Source organism: Nerophis ophidion, linkage group LG20, assembly GCF_033978795.1.
Source record: "Nerophis ophidion isolate RoL-2023_Sa linkage group LG20, RoL_Noph_v1.0, whole genome shotgun sequence".
Lineage (NCBI taxonomy): Eukaryota > Metazoa > Chordata > Actinopteri > Syngnathiformes > Syngnathidae > Nerophis > Nerophis ophidion.
The window spans coordinates 43879471-43893851 of record NC_084630.1 but is presented as its reverse complement, the minus strand read 5'-3'; the positions used below and the strand labels follow the sequence as shown (position 1 = coordinate 43893851).

Below are 14381 nucleotides of genomic sequence, written 5' to 3'. Positions count from 1 at the left end.
CATGCTTGTATTATCATTAAACACATTTAACTTGTTTACAAAAATGTCTCTTTCATAAATAAATAAATATAAATGATATATATAAATGAGGTAGATCCCCTCGAGTTGGTCAATTGAAAAGTAGCTCGCCTGCAGAAAAAGTGTGGGCACCCCTGATATAGGAAATAAACAATGACTCAGTTAAGTACATGGAGCCCTTAGTGGTGGGTTGTGGTATTGCATGGAGTGAAAAAGCGTAGGCGGAGGCGGAGCAGCAAGGAGGAAGTTCCAAAACTTTTTTTTTTTTTTTCAGTTCAGAGAAAGAATCCCGGAGACGTTCCGTTAGTTTTTTCCAGAAGAAAAGGAAAACCCGAGAAATATTCCCAGAAAAGGTGGACCTTTGTTATCGCGGGCTCTCTCCTCACATGACATCCGGGGCTAAAAAGTGTGTCGGCTTCGGTCCTGAGTGGTTAGTTTCTTCCCAGCTTGAGAGGACTTCCACCATCAGAGGCGATGAGATGTGAGTGAGCTATGCCTTGTGGAAATGGAGCGACTGTAACCAAGCGGAAACATGGCGTCTATGGGCCCAGCTTCTACTTCTTCTCCAGTCTGCTGGTGGCCCTCTGCTGCCTGGAGCCATGGAGCCTCGGCTCGCAGGCGGCGAGCTGCAGTCCTTGTCCGGCCAACTGCAGTTGTACGCCGGCGGGGCTGCAGCAGTCCTGCGTGGTCAACTGCTCCAACGTCGGCCTGGAGAGGGCCCCCGGAGCCGCAGACATCCCGCTCACCACCAGTGTGTTGTAAGTCACTTCTTATCCACATGGAAACTAAATATTATTGCTATTTTATATACTGTGTCATGTACTAATACCAAAGAGTATACAAATGGGACCTATTACCTCCCTGCTTGGCACTCAGCATCTAATGTTGGAATTTGGGGTTAAATCTGTGTTTTTCAACCACTGGTGTGCCGTTGGAGATGATTTAATTTCACCTATTTGGGTTAAATATATCCATCCATCCATCCATTTTCTACCGCTTATTCCCTTTCGGGGTTGCGGGGGGCGCTGGCGCCTATCTCAGCTACAATCGGGCAGAAGGCAGGGTACACCCTGGACAAGTCGCCACCTCATCGCAGGGCCAACACAGATAGACAGACAACATTCACACACATTTACACACTAGGGACCATTTAGTGTTGCCAATCAACCTATCCCCAGGTGCATGTCTTTGGAAGTGGGAGGAAGCCGGAGTACCCGGAGGGAACCCACGCATTCACGGGGAGAACATGCAAACTCCACACAGAAAGATCCCGAGCCTGGATTTGAACCCAGGACTGCAGGAACTTTGTATTGTGAGGCAGACGCACTATATTTTTAGCAAACCAGTATTTCCATCCATCCATCCATCCATCATCTTCCGCTTATCCGAGGTCGGGTCGCGGGGGAAGCAGCCTAAGCAGGGAAACCCAGACTTCCCTCTCCCCAGCCACTTCGTCTAGCTCTTCCCGGGGGATCCCGAGGCGTTCCCAGGCCAGCCGGGAGACATAGTCTTCCCAACGTGTCCTGGGTCTTCCCCGTGGCCTCCTACCGGTTGGACGTGCCCTAAACACCTCCCTAGGGAGGCGTTCGGGTGGCATCCTGACCAGATGCCCGAACCACCTCATCTGGCTCCTCTCGATGTGGAGGAGCAGCGGCTTTACTTTGAGTTCCTCCCGGATGGCAGAGCTTCTCACCCTATCTCTAAGGGAGAGACCCGCCACCCGGCGGAGGAAACTCATTTGGGCCGCTTGTACCCGTGATCTTATCCTTTCGGTCATGACCCAAAGCTCATGACCATAGGTGAGGATGGGAACGTAGATCGACCGGTAAATTGAGAGCTTCTCTGAGCTGCTACCTTACCGTGGTAGAGGAGTTTGCGTGTCCCAATGATCCTAGGAGCTATGTTGTCTGGGGGCTTTCATGCCCCCTGGTAGGGTCTCCCAAGACAAACCGGTCCTAGGTGAGTGATCAGACAAAGAGCAGCTCAAAGACTTCTATGGAATTACAACAAAATGAACCCAGATTTCCCTCGCCCGGACGCGGGTCACCGGGGCCCCGCTCTGGAGCCAGGCCCGGAGTTGGGGCACGATGGCGAGCGCCTGGTGGTCGGGCCTGTCCCCATGGGGCCCGGCCGGGCACAGCCCGAAGAGGCAACGTGGGCCATCCCTCCAATGGGCTCACCACTCATAGGAGGGGCCATAGAGGTCGGGTGCATTGTGAGCTGGGCGGCAGCCGAAGGCAGGGCACTTGGCGGTCCGATCCACGGCTACAGAAGCTAGCTCTTGGGACGTGGAACGTCACCTCACAAACCAGTATTTATAGTCTACAAATGATGTGTTGTTGTTGAGTGTCTGTGCCAGGGGCGCTCACACTTTTTCTGCAGGCGAGCTACTTTTCAATTGACCAAGTCGAGGAGATCTACCTCATTCCTATTTATAATTTATATTTATTCATTTATGAAAGAGGATCGTGAGATCGACAGGCGGATCGGTGCGGCGTCTACAGTAATGCGGACGTTGTATCGATCCGTTGTGGTGAAGAAGGAGCTGAGCCGGAAGGCAAAGCTCTCAATTTACCGGTCGATCTACGTTCCCATCCTCACCTATGGTCATGAGCTCTGGGTTATGACCGAAAGGATAAGATCACGGGTACAAGCAGCCCAAATGAGTTTCCTCCGCCGGGTGGCGGGTCTCTCCCTTAGAGATAGGGTGAGAAGCTCTGCCATCCGGGAGGAACTTAAAGTAAAGCCGCTGCTCCTCCACATCGAGAGGAGCCAGATGAGGTGGTTCGGGCATCCGGTCAGGATGCCACCCGAACGCCTCCCTAGGGAGGTGTTTAGGGCACGTCCAGCTGGTAGGAGGCCACGGGGAAGACCCAGGACACGTTGGGAAGACTATGTCTCCCGGCTGGCCTGGGAACGCCTCGGGATCCCCCGGGAAGAGCTAGACGAAGCGACTGGAGAGAGGAAAGTCTGGGCTTCCCTGCTTAGGCTGCTGCCCCCGCGACCCGGCCTCGGATAAGAGGAAGATGATGGATGGATGGATGGTGTTTAATGATAATACAAGCATGTTTAACACACATAGATTCCTTTCTTTCACGAAGACAAGAATATAAGTTGGTGTATTACCTGATTCTGATGACTTGCATTGATTGGAATTAGACAGTGGTGCTGATAACGTCCGCATTTTCAAATGGAGGGAAAAAAAAGTCCTCCTTTCTTTCCAATACCACATGAAAGTGGTTGGATTTGGCATCTCATTTGTCCAACTTGCATACTCCTTTTTAAACACTTTGTTATGAGAGTAGCATATGTGTGTGGCCCTTTGATGTCTGGCAGCAGGTGAGTGACGTCAGTGAGTGTGCGGGTGGGCAAGCAAGTGAGAAAGCGGTCGCTGAGGGCGGGGGAGAAATACATTGGCATCAAACTCCGTAGCTTGCTAGCTTGTGCACGCTAGCTTTCTGAGACTCTTATTTTGTTAGCACAGGCAGGATGAAACAGGTCTTTTATGGTGAAGACAGGAACTGTGCAGTCGGTCTTTAGAGTTTTGACAGTAGGTACGGAGTCTCTAGAAATAAAATGTGTTTCTCTGCGTCCGCCCTGTTAGTGATTTTTTTCTTAAATATGAGCTGGCAGCAGCCAGCGTCATCTCACAAGATCCTCGGGTGCCGAGAATGTCAAACAACTGACGAAAGTGAAGTCTCGGTATGATTGATGATTGCTCATTTTTATGTCTATTTTTTAATGCCTGGCTTGAGATCGACTGACACACCCTCCGAGATTGACCAGTCGATCGCGATCGACGTAATGCCCACCCCTGGTCTGTGCTGTCTAGAACTCGGCAGTGTAACTATGTATACTCTTCCATATCAGTAGGTGGCTAATTAATTTGTAGATGTCGGAAACAGCGGGAGGCAGTGTGCAGGTAAAAAGGTGTATAATGCTTAAACCAAAAATAAACAAAGGGTTAGTGCCCCTAAGAAAATGAATTGAAGCTTAGGGAAGGCTATGCAGAATGAGACTAAAAGTGAAGTGGCTACAAAGTAAACAAAAACAGAATGCTGGACGACAGCAAAGACTTACTGTTGTTGTAAGCACAATACCTATGGGAGCAATTTGCAAAATGCGCAACCGCATTTTGCAAATTTGTATAACGCGCAATCTTTTTGCAAATTGCTTCCAGCTATATATTTGAATAATGTGTGGTGCACATTTTGCAAATCAAAGGGCGCAATTTGCCAAATTGTATAATGCACAATCTTTTTGGCAATTTTGGAAATTGCTTCCAGCTATATATTGATGGTGTTGTAAGTTCTGGCTACTAACCCTAACTCTAACCCTAAACCTTGATGGCATCTACGCAGTGTTGGGAGACTGTTTTGTTGTTCTTCTTCTGTTCGATGTAGCTTTCTGTACAGAATTCCACAAATTCTTGGAATTAGGGGTTAAATCAGTGTTTTTCAACCACAGGTGTGCCGTGGGAGATGATCTAATTTCACCTATTTGGGTTAAAGATATTTTTAGCAAACCAGTAATTACAGTCTGCAAATGATGTGTCGTTGTTGAGTGTCGGTTCTGTCTAGAGCTCAGCAGAATAACCGTGTAATACTCTTCCATATAAGTAGGTGGCAGCCGGTAGCTAATTGCTTTGTAGATGTCAGAAACTGTGGGCGGCAGGGTGCGCAGGCAAAAAGGTGTCTGATGCTTAAACCAAGTATAAACAAAAGGTGAGTACCCCTAAGAAAAGGCATTGAAGCTTAGGGAAGGCTATGCAAAACAAAACTAAAACTGAACTGAAAAAAACCCTCCAGGCAGCTACAACTCTACCCTAACCCACTCCCCCACCACATCCCACCTCCCCGGATTGTAAATAATAAAATGTATATACTTGTTTTTATGCTTTCTGAGCTCACTATGTTCACTACTCTCTGTACATATCCTACGAAGTGAGATTTACACTGTTACAATGTCTATTTCTCAGATGGTAAACTTGTATGATGACTGCAATATACTGATAGAAACCGAACCTACCCCCACGGACTGTAAATAATTCAATATATATACTCTGATGATTAACTTGTGTGATGACTGTATTATGTTGATAGTATATATTTGTACCATGAATTGATTTAACGTGGACCCCGACTTAAACAAGTTGAAAAATGTATTCAGGTGTTACCATTCAGTGGTCAATTGTACGGAGTATGTACTGTACTGTGCAATCTACTAATAAAAGTTTCAATCAATCAACTAGCTACAAAGTAAACAAAAACAGAATGCTGGACGACAGCAAAGACTTACTGTGGAGCAAAGACAGCGTCCACAAAGTACATCCGAACACGACATGACAATCAACAATGTCCCCACAAAGAAGGATAAAAACAACTGAAATATTCTTGATTGCTAAAACAAAGTAAATGCGGGAAATATCGCTCAAAGGAATACATGAAAGTGCTGCAGGAAAATACCCCCCAAAAAGAAAAAGCCACCAAAATAGGAGCGCAAGACAAGACCAAAAACCTCAAAATAAGTCACGGCGTGATGCGACACCTACTTTGAGACAAGAGCTATATTTATGCATGGTTGATTATGGTTTAAAGTCATATCCAACAATTGCTACAACAACTTTTTAATTGTCAACTGAGTTTCGTTTTTTAAGGATTTCGGCTGGTGGTGTGCCTCCGGATTTTTTCAACGCAAAAAAAGTGCCTCTGCTCAAAAAAGGTTGAAAAACAGTCACTGTAATGTATCAATACCAAAAGAATATATAAGTGGGACCCATTACCTCCCTGCTTGGAACTCAACATTATGGGGTTGGAATTGGGGGTTAAATCAGTGTTTTTCAACTTTTTCTGGGCCATTTTTTTTAATTGAAAAAATACCCCGCCTTCCGCCCGATTGTAGCTGAGATAGGCGCCAGCGCCCCCCGCGACCCCGAAAGGGAATAAGCGGTAGAAAATGGATGGATGGAAATCTCAAGCACACCACAAGCAGTAAAAAATTAAAAATGAAAACTCAGCAGCCGACATTGACAATAAAAAGTTGTTCTCGCAATTGTTGGATATGAATTCAAACCATAACCAACTATAGCTCTTGTCTCAAAGTAGGTGTACTGTCATGACCTATCACATCACGCCCTGACTTATTTGGAGTTTTTGGTGTTTTGTGTAGTGTTTTACTTCTTGTCCTGCGCTCCTATTTTGTTGTTGATTGTCATGTACGGATGTACTTTGTGGACGCCGTCTGCTGCTCCACACGCTGTAAGTCTTTGCTATCGTCCAGCATTCTGTTTTTATTTACTTTGCAGCCAGTTTAGTTTTAGTTTCGTTCTGCATAACCATCCCTCCTAAGCTTCAATGCCGTTTCTTAGCGGCACTTGCTTTTTGTTTATTTTTGGTCTAAGCATAAGATACCTTTTTACCTTCACGCTGCCTCCCGCTGTCATCTGCATATTGTGATCATGACAAAGCATGTTCCCGACGTCTACAAAGCAATTAGCTACCTGTTGCTACCTATTTATATGGAAAAGTTATACACGGTTAGTCTGCCGTTCTCTAGACAATACAGATATTCAACAAGGGCACATTTGCGGATGTTAAGTATTGGTTTGCAAAAAATATTTTTAACCCAATTAAGTGAAATTACATAATCTCCCATAGCACACCACACAATATCTCATGGTACCCTAGTGTACCGCGGCACAGTGGTTGAAAAATCAATCAATCAATCAATCAATGTTTATTTATATAGCCCCAAATCACAAATGTCTCAAAGGACTGCACAAATCATTACGACTACAACATCCTCGGAAGAACCCACAAAAGGGCAAGGAAAACTCACACCCAGTGGGCAGGGAGAATTCACATTCAGTGGGACGCCAGTGACAATGCTGACTATGAGAAACCTTGGAGAGGACCTCAGATGTGGGCAACCCCCCCCCCTCTAGGGGACCGAAAGCAATGGATGTCGAGCGGGTCTAACATGATACTGTGAAAGTTCAATCCATAGTGGCTCCAAGACAGCAGTGAGAGTCCCGTCCACAGGAAACCATCTCAAGCGGATCAGCAGCGTAGAGATGTCCCCAACCGATACAGGCGAGCGGTTCATCCTGGGTCCCGACGAGTGGTCCATCCTGGGTCTCGACTCTGGACAGTCAGTACTTCATTCATGGTCATCGGACCGGACCCCCTCCACAAGGGAGGGGGGGACATAGGAGAAAGAAAAGAAGCGGCAGATCAACTCGTCTAAAAAGGAGGTCTATTTAAAGGCTAGAGTATACAGATGAGTTTTAAGATGAGACTTAAATGCTTCTACTGAGGTAGCATCTCGAACTGTTACCGGGAGGGCATTCCAGAGTACTGGAGCCCGAACAGAAAACGCTCTATAGCCCGCAGACTTTTTTTGAGCTCTAGGAATCACTAATAAGCCGGAGTCTTTTGAACGCAGATTTCTTGCCGGGACATATGGTACAATACAATCGGCAAGATAGGCTGGAGCTAGACCGTGTAGTATTTTATACGTAAGTAGTAAAACCTTAAAGTCACATCTTAAGTGCACAGGAAGCCAGTGCAGGTGAGCCAGTACAGGTATATATGTATGTATATATGTATATAAAGGTATATACAGTATAGGTATATATGTATGTATATATGTATATAAAGGTATATACAGTATAGGTATATATGTATGTATATATGTATATAAAGGTATATACAGTACAGGCGTAATATGATCAAACTTTCTTGTTCTTGTCAAAAGTCTAGCAGCCGCATTTTGTACCAACTGTAATCTTTTAATGCTAGACATGGGGAGACCCGAAAATAATACGTTACAGTAATCTAGACGAGACGTAACAAAAACTGGCTTATGACACCAAAATGATTCCAGGGCTTAGCCACCGCTGCTGCTCACTGCTCCCCTCACCTCCAGGGCGTGGAACAAGGGGACGGGTCAAATGCAGAGGTTAATTTCACCTAATGTTTGTGTGTGTGACAATCTTTGGTACTTTAACCTTAACTTTAACTTAATAGGCAACAGCAAGAGTTATTGTTGTTCTTCTATTCATTCACAACACATCCAACCTGTTTGCATCCCCCCAAACAAATGTCAAAGTTTATTCAAATGATTAATTTATGGTAATATCAATTAAATTAGCTGCATTTGCTATGTAGTGAGAACAAAAACATTCACTTTTCCTATTAAACCACCATAAACACTCTTGTTATGGCCATGGTGTTATTTTTATTTCGAAGATGCACAATCTCATACTTACAGTTTCTCATTGCAACATGTCCTAAAAGGAGTAGGAAGAAGCAGATCTTATTTAAGCCTACCCCTTTTATGAATTCATAACACATTTGTTGGTTCACTTCTTGCACTCAATCAAAAAACACAAACAAACAGATAAATAACGAATAAATAATTGTAAGGTCCTAATGATATGTTGTTGATAAGTTGTGATTCCCGTTAGTAACCCATTTTGATTTTAACATGTGCAAAACAACATTTGTATTTACCCTATTTCTTAAAATAAAACAATCCAGTTTGCCCTCTGGACTGATTGTTCTATACCAGAAATTCTCCAATGAGTGGTACGCTAAAGAAACACTTAATTAAGGGATTATTGTTTTATGTTCCTGTATTTAAACACAGTGTTACTGTTAAAACTTTGTGTGATGTTACATCGGCCAAAATATTAAATATATGCTTGTTAGATAAATACTCTTCTTTAATTTTAATGAATACTTAGGCCTACTATGCTAATGTATTTTAGTGTTGGTCAATATGGTGGTACTAGGAGAGCTAAGTGTTTTCTCAGGCGGTCCTGGGTGGAAAAAGTTTGAGAACTACTGTTCAATAAATTCCAGTGTTACATCCATCTTTCAGGCATTTTGCAGACTTTGCTATAACATGTCTGCAAGAATCACTCCGCATAAAGCTATTGTCTTATAAACTTTACCGCATAAACTTAGAAAATAATTATACTGTATTTAAGGAATCCTTTTTTTTTTGCGCTCTATTTTAGGGGCCATGCTGCCAGAGTCTGTATTTTTTTTAGAGTGCATGCATGTGACTTCTTGTGGTACCAAAAAGAGCAAAGCTGGTCACCAGAAAAACGAAACTAGACTTTGTGGCGCAGATCTGTAGATCCGTTCGCTGTCGTATTACAGCAAGAACATTGTGTTCTGAGCAGACGGAAGCCATATGTTTTCAATTATTTATTTCCCCTCAAACCAGCCACTCTTATTTAACTTAAACACTCAGCATACTGTATATGCAGAAATCTGAGGCACCAGTAGAACGGGAGATGGTTGACTATGAACTCTGCGGACTCATCTAACTCGGGTTGTTCCGTTACCAATATTTTGATATCGGTAGCAGTAGCAAAATGTACAACAAATGTCATTATTGGTTTTACTTTAACAGAAAATCTTATGATACATTAAACATATTTTCTTATTGCACTCAAAGAAAATGTTTAACATTGTGTCTTGTCCCATTTTTTTTTAATTGTGAGGAGAAGCGTTAGAAAATAGATGGACAAATTGTTAATAATACTTGTTCATTTACTGTTACTATCTGGTTATTAGCGATATAGTTATTATAAGCGCTAATGCAAAAGTTCTATTTTTAGCAGTCTTTGTTGTCTCCTATGAAGTATGCTGTTAGTAGTACTACTGTTTTTGTTCAAGGAAAAGGCGAACGTTGTGATACTTCTGTAAGATGAATACGTGGCCGTATGCCTAAAATGGGCAAAATTCGTAAATATTACATATTATGAATGTGCCTGTTACTACACCAAATGTTTATCTACAGTGTGTATATAAAACAATAGTAGAGGTGGGAATGTTTTAAAAGTGCTGTATAGTTAGAATAGAGCGACTCCCATTGATTCCATTGTGAGCTGACTTTTGCTAACGTTTTTTTTTTACGATTTAGAATACATATATCAATCAATCAATGTTTACTTATATAGCCCTAAATCACTAGTGTCTCAAAGGGCTGCACAAACCACTACGACATCCTCGGTAGGCCCACATAAGGGCAAGGAAAACTCACACCCAGTGGGACATTGGTGACAATAATGACCCAGTGGGACGTCGGTGACAATGATGACTATGAGAACCTTGGAGAGGAGGAAAGCAATGGATGTCGAGCGGGTCTAACATGATACTGTGAAAGTTCAATCCACAATGGATCCAACACAGTCGCGAGAGTCCAGTCCAAAGCGGATCCAACACAGCAGCGAGAGTCCCGTTCACAGCGGAGCCAGCAGGAAACCATCCCAAGCGGAGGCGGATCAGCAGCGCAGAGATGTCCCCAGCCGATACACAGGCAAGCAGTACATGGCCACCGGATCGGACCGGACCCCCTCCACAAGGGAGAGTGGGACATAGAAGAAAAAGAAAAGAAACGGCAGATCAACTGGTCTAAAAAGGGAGTCTATTTAAAGGCTAGAGTATACAAATGAGTTTTAAGGTGAGACTTAAATGCTTCTACTGAGGTAGCATCTCGAACTGTTACCGGGAGGGCATTCCAGAGTACTGGAGCCCGAACGGAAAACGCTCTATAGCCCGCAGACTTTTTTTGGGCTTTGGGAATCACTAACAAGCCGGAGTCCTTTGAACGCAGATTTCTTGCCGGGACATATGGTACAATACAATCGGCAAGATAGGATGGAGCTAGACCGTGTAGTATTTTATACGTAAGTAGTAAAACCTTAAAGTCACATCTTAAGTGCACAGGAAGCCAGTGCAGGTGAGCCAGTACAGGTATATATGTATGTATATATGTATATAAAGGTATATACAGTATAGGTATATATGTATGTATATATGTATATAAAGGTATATACAGTACAGGTGTAATGTGATCAAACTTTCTTGTTCTTGTCAAAAGTCTAGCAGCCGCATTTTGTACCAACTGTAATCTTTTAATGCTAGACATGGGGAGACCCGAAAATAATACGTTACAGTAGTCGAGACGAGACGTAACAAACGCATGGATAATGATCTCAGCGTCTTTAGTGGACAGAATGGAGCGAATTTTAGCGATATTACGGAGATGAAAGAAGGCCGTTTTAGTAATGCTTTTAATGCTGTTATATATGTTATATATATATATATATATATATGAAAGAAAAACGTTTGTGTTCTTGTCTTACAATGTGATTTTCAATGATAGGCAAAATAAAAAATAAAAAAACAGTGCAGTTCCCCTTTAAGGGCGTAAGAATGAGTTTAACATTCGGAGCGGGACACACAACCTAACCCAAAACCTTTTACTGTATAACTGTGGAAACAATGAAATATTCAAAAGGCCTCTTCAGTCCTCTTTTCTAAAAAAAATCCTATCTTACCTCACACCCTGAAGCTCCCCCTGCCACTCCTATTTCTTCTCTGACTTTGGGACAAGTTCTTCTCGTTGTTAAAATGGTTTATGTTAAATATACGTATGCCACTGATTAATTTATGACCTCACCTGAGCTATTTTTTTCTCCAACTTATTTGTTTTAACTGCCTCGCTACATTCCAAACTATCATCCTCCTGATAAGACATGTTAAACATAAAATCTAATACAGGGGTCACCAACACGGTGCCCGCGGGCACCAGGTAGCCCGTAAGGACCAAATGAGTCGCCCGCTGGCCTGTTCTAAAAAAAGCTCAAATAGCAGCACTTACCAGTGAGCTGCCTCTATTTTTTACATTTTATTTATCTACTAGCAAGCTGGTCTTGCTTTGCTCGACATTTTTAATTCTAAAAGAGACAAAACTCTAATAGAATCTGAAAATCCAAGAAAACATTTTAAAAACTTGGTCTTCACTTGTTTAAATAAATGCATGTATTTTTTTTACTTTGCTTCTTATAACTTCCAGAAAGACAATTTTAGAGAAAAAATACAACCTTAAAAATGATTTTAGGATTTTTAAACACATTTACCTTTTTACCTTTTAAATTCCTTCCTCTTCTTTCCTGACAACTTAAATCAATGTTCAAGTATTTTTTTATTTTTCATTATAAAGAATAATAAATACATTTTAATTTAATTCTTCATTTTAGCTTCTGTTTTTTTGATGAAGAATATTTGTGAAATATTTTTTCTGGCAAATCTAGAAAATCTGTAGAATCAAATTTAAATCTTATTTCAAAGTCTTTTGAATTTTTTTTTTAATTTTTGTTCTGGAAAATTTAAAAGAAATAAAGATTTGTCTTTGTTAGAAATATAGCTTGGTCCAATTTGTTATATATTATAACAAAGTGCAGATTGGATTATAACCTATTTAAAACATATCATCAAAATTCTAAAATGAATCTTAATCAGGAAAAGTTACCAATGATGTTCCATAAATTATTTTTTAATGTTTTTCAAAAAGATTCGAATTAACTAGTTTTTCTATTCATTTTTTCCGGGTGAATTTTGAATTTTAAAGAGTCGAAATTGAAGATAAACTATGTTTCAAATTTTTATTTTCCTTTTTTTTGTGTTTTCTCCTCTTTTAAACCGTTCAATCAAGTGTTTTTTTTTCATCATTTATTCTCTACAAAAAAACCTTCTGTAAAAGGAAAAAAAACGTACGACGGAATGACAGACAGAAATACCCATTTTTTTATATATATATAGATTTATTTATTAAAGGTAAATTGAGCAAATTGGCTATTTCTGGCAATTTACTTAAGTGTGTATCAAACTGGTAGCCCTTCGCATTAATCAGTACCCAAGAAGTAGCTCTTGGTATTAAAAAGGTTGCTGACCCCTGATCTAATATAATGTCATACTTGTAGACAATTGGTTGAGTATGATTAGGTGTGGTCCTTGTGTTGTGTATCTGTTTACTCACACTGACATTATTCTAAAAAAAATAAAATAAAACAGGAAGTCCTGCTGCTGTTTCAACCTTTATTTGTGGCGCTATTGTGCTGGAATAAGATGGCAAAACATTTGAGCTATTGTTGACAATATTTGGAAACACTGACAAAGTTTACTAAAAATAATGGATGAGTGACCATGCCAGGATTAGAATGACTTCACTCAAAAGACGTGCTCGGGAAGTATGAATATAAAGTGACAGTTTTATAAAGAAGCAATATTTGTGACAACGTTCCCTTCACAGATCTTTGCAGTCTCTTGTGTCCCTCAGAGTCAGAGCAGTTTAGTGAATGGGGTGGACCAGGGATTTGATGTTATGTTTCGCTTTCAAAATGATACCACAAGAGTCAAAGATTTCAAAGACGATCAATCAATATGAAGAAAAATGCGAGAGCCGACCGACCCTTGACCGCTGACCAATCACAACAGAGTTGGCCTGATTTGGGAGGAGGCTGCGGGATCTGAGTATTTCAGCCAAAAGGAGAAGAATGCGGATTAGCCCTGTTCACACCCTTAAGCTTTTTATTTTTTATTATCATTCCAAAAGCCCCTGAAATGAGCAGGATAAGGCACCTTAATGTTTACTGTATAGCACACAAGGTGTAACGGTGCATGTATTTGTAATCAGATTTGTCCGTACGGAACATTAATTTTGGGTAGGGATGTAACGTTAATCAGCAGGCTTTTCCCTGGAATGCCAACATATCTGCGGCGGTCGAAGAGTGGCTAGGGCAGGGGTGGCCAACTAGTCAGAGACTAAGAGCCACTTTTTTTTCTGTGTTACTGCAAAGAGCCACATCATACACATGGGTACACATGAAAATCATCTTTTAATCATGTATGCAAGCATACACAGACCTCTGCTCAGCCAGATCTAATGAAAATAACCACACCAACATGATATCAGTAATTTTCAACAGTTAACATTGTGTGCACTGTCTCACACACACAAACTCTCAGTTCAAGCAAGTCCACAAACAATAATAGAATAATTTTCAATAACATCTTTCTCTTACTATGCTGCTTAGTGAGACTTCTGGCATTCCTTATCTTGAACAATCCTCTTCAAATCTGGCTTGTATTCTGTTGTTGCCACTCTAAGTAATTCTTTCAAATGAGTGTCAGTCAGAACAGATCGATGCTTTGATTTCACATGTTTCAGGGTAGAAAACACAGACTCGCAGACGTACGCTGACCCAAACATGGACAGTATCTTAAGCGCAGCTCGTTTGATGTTGGGGTATTTTTCAATTAGCACACTTTTCCAGAACTCAACGGTCCCTTCCCTTAAAACAGCTTTCAGTTGCTCCTCCTCACAAAGGTCGATCATCTCCAACTCAGCCGCAGCCTCATCTGTGACGAGCGGGGCTTTCAAACAGTCTGTCTCCGCATTAAATGGGTCGACGAGGAACGTAATCTGTGGTCTTTTCAGTTGTAGATCACAGAACCGGGTCACAAACCTTTTGTGCATGTTTGCAACCAGTGTTGTATATCTGT

At 41.8% G+C, this 14381-nt stretch overlaps 1 protein-coding gene across 1 annotated transcript in view; it reads left to right on the top strand.

Annotated features, from left to right (window-relative positions):
* Nucleotides 1–292: 292 nt before the first annotated feature.
* The window catches only part of pkd1a (polycystic kidney disease 1a), a 204385-nt gene continuing 190296 nt past the window's right edge, over nucleotides 293–14381 (top strand). The window contains exon 1 of the mRNA XM_061881321.1: nucleotides 293–776. Within this exon, the coding sequence (XP_061737305.1) occupies nucleotides 511–776 (266 nt within the window). The 5' untranslated portion in view covers nucleotides 293–510. The remainder of the gene's footprint in view (nucleotides 777–14381) is intronic.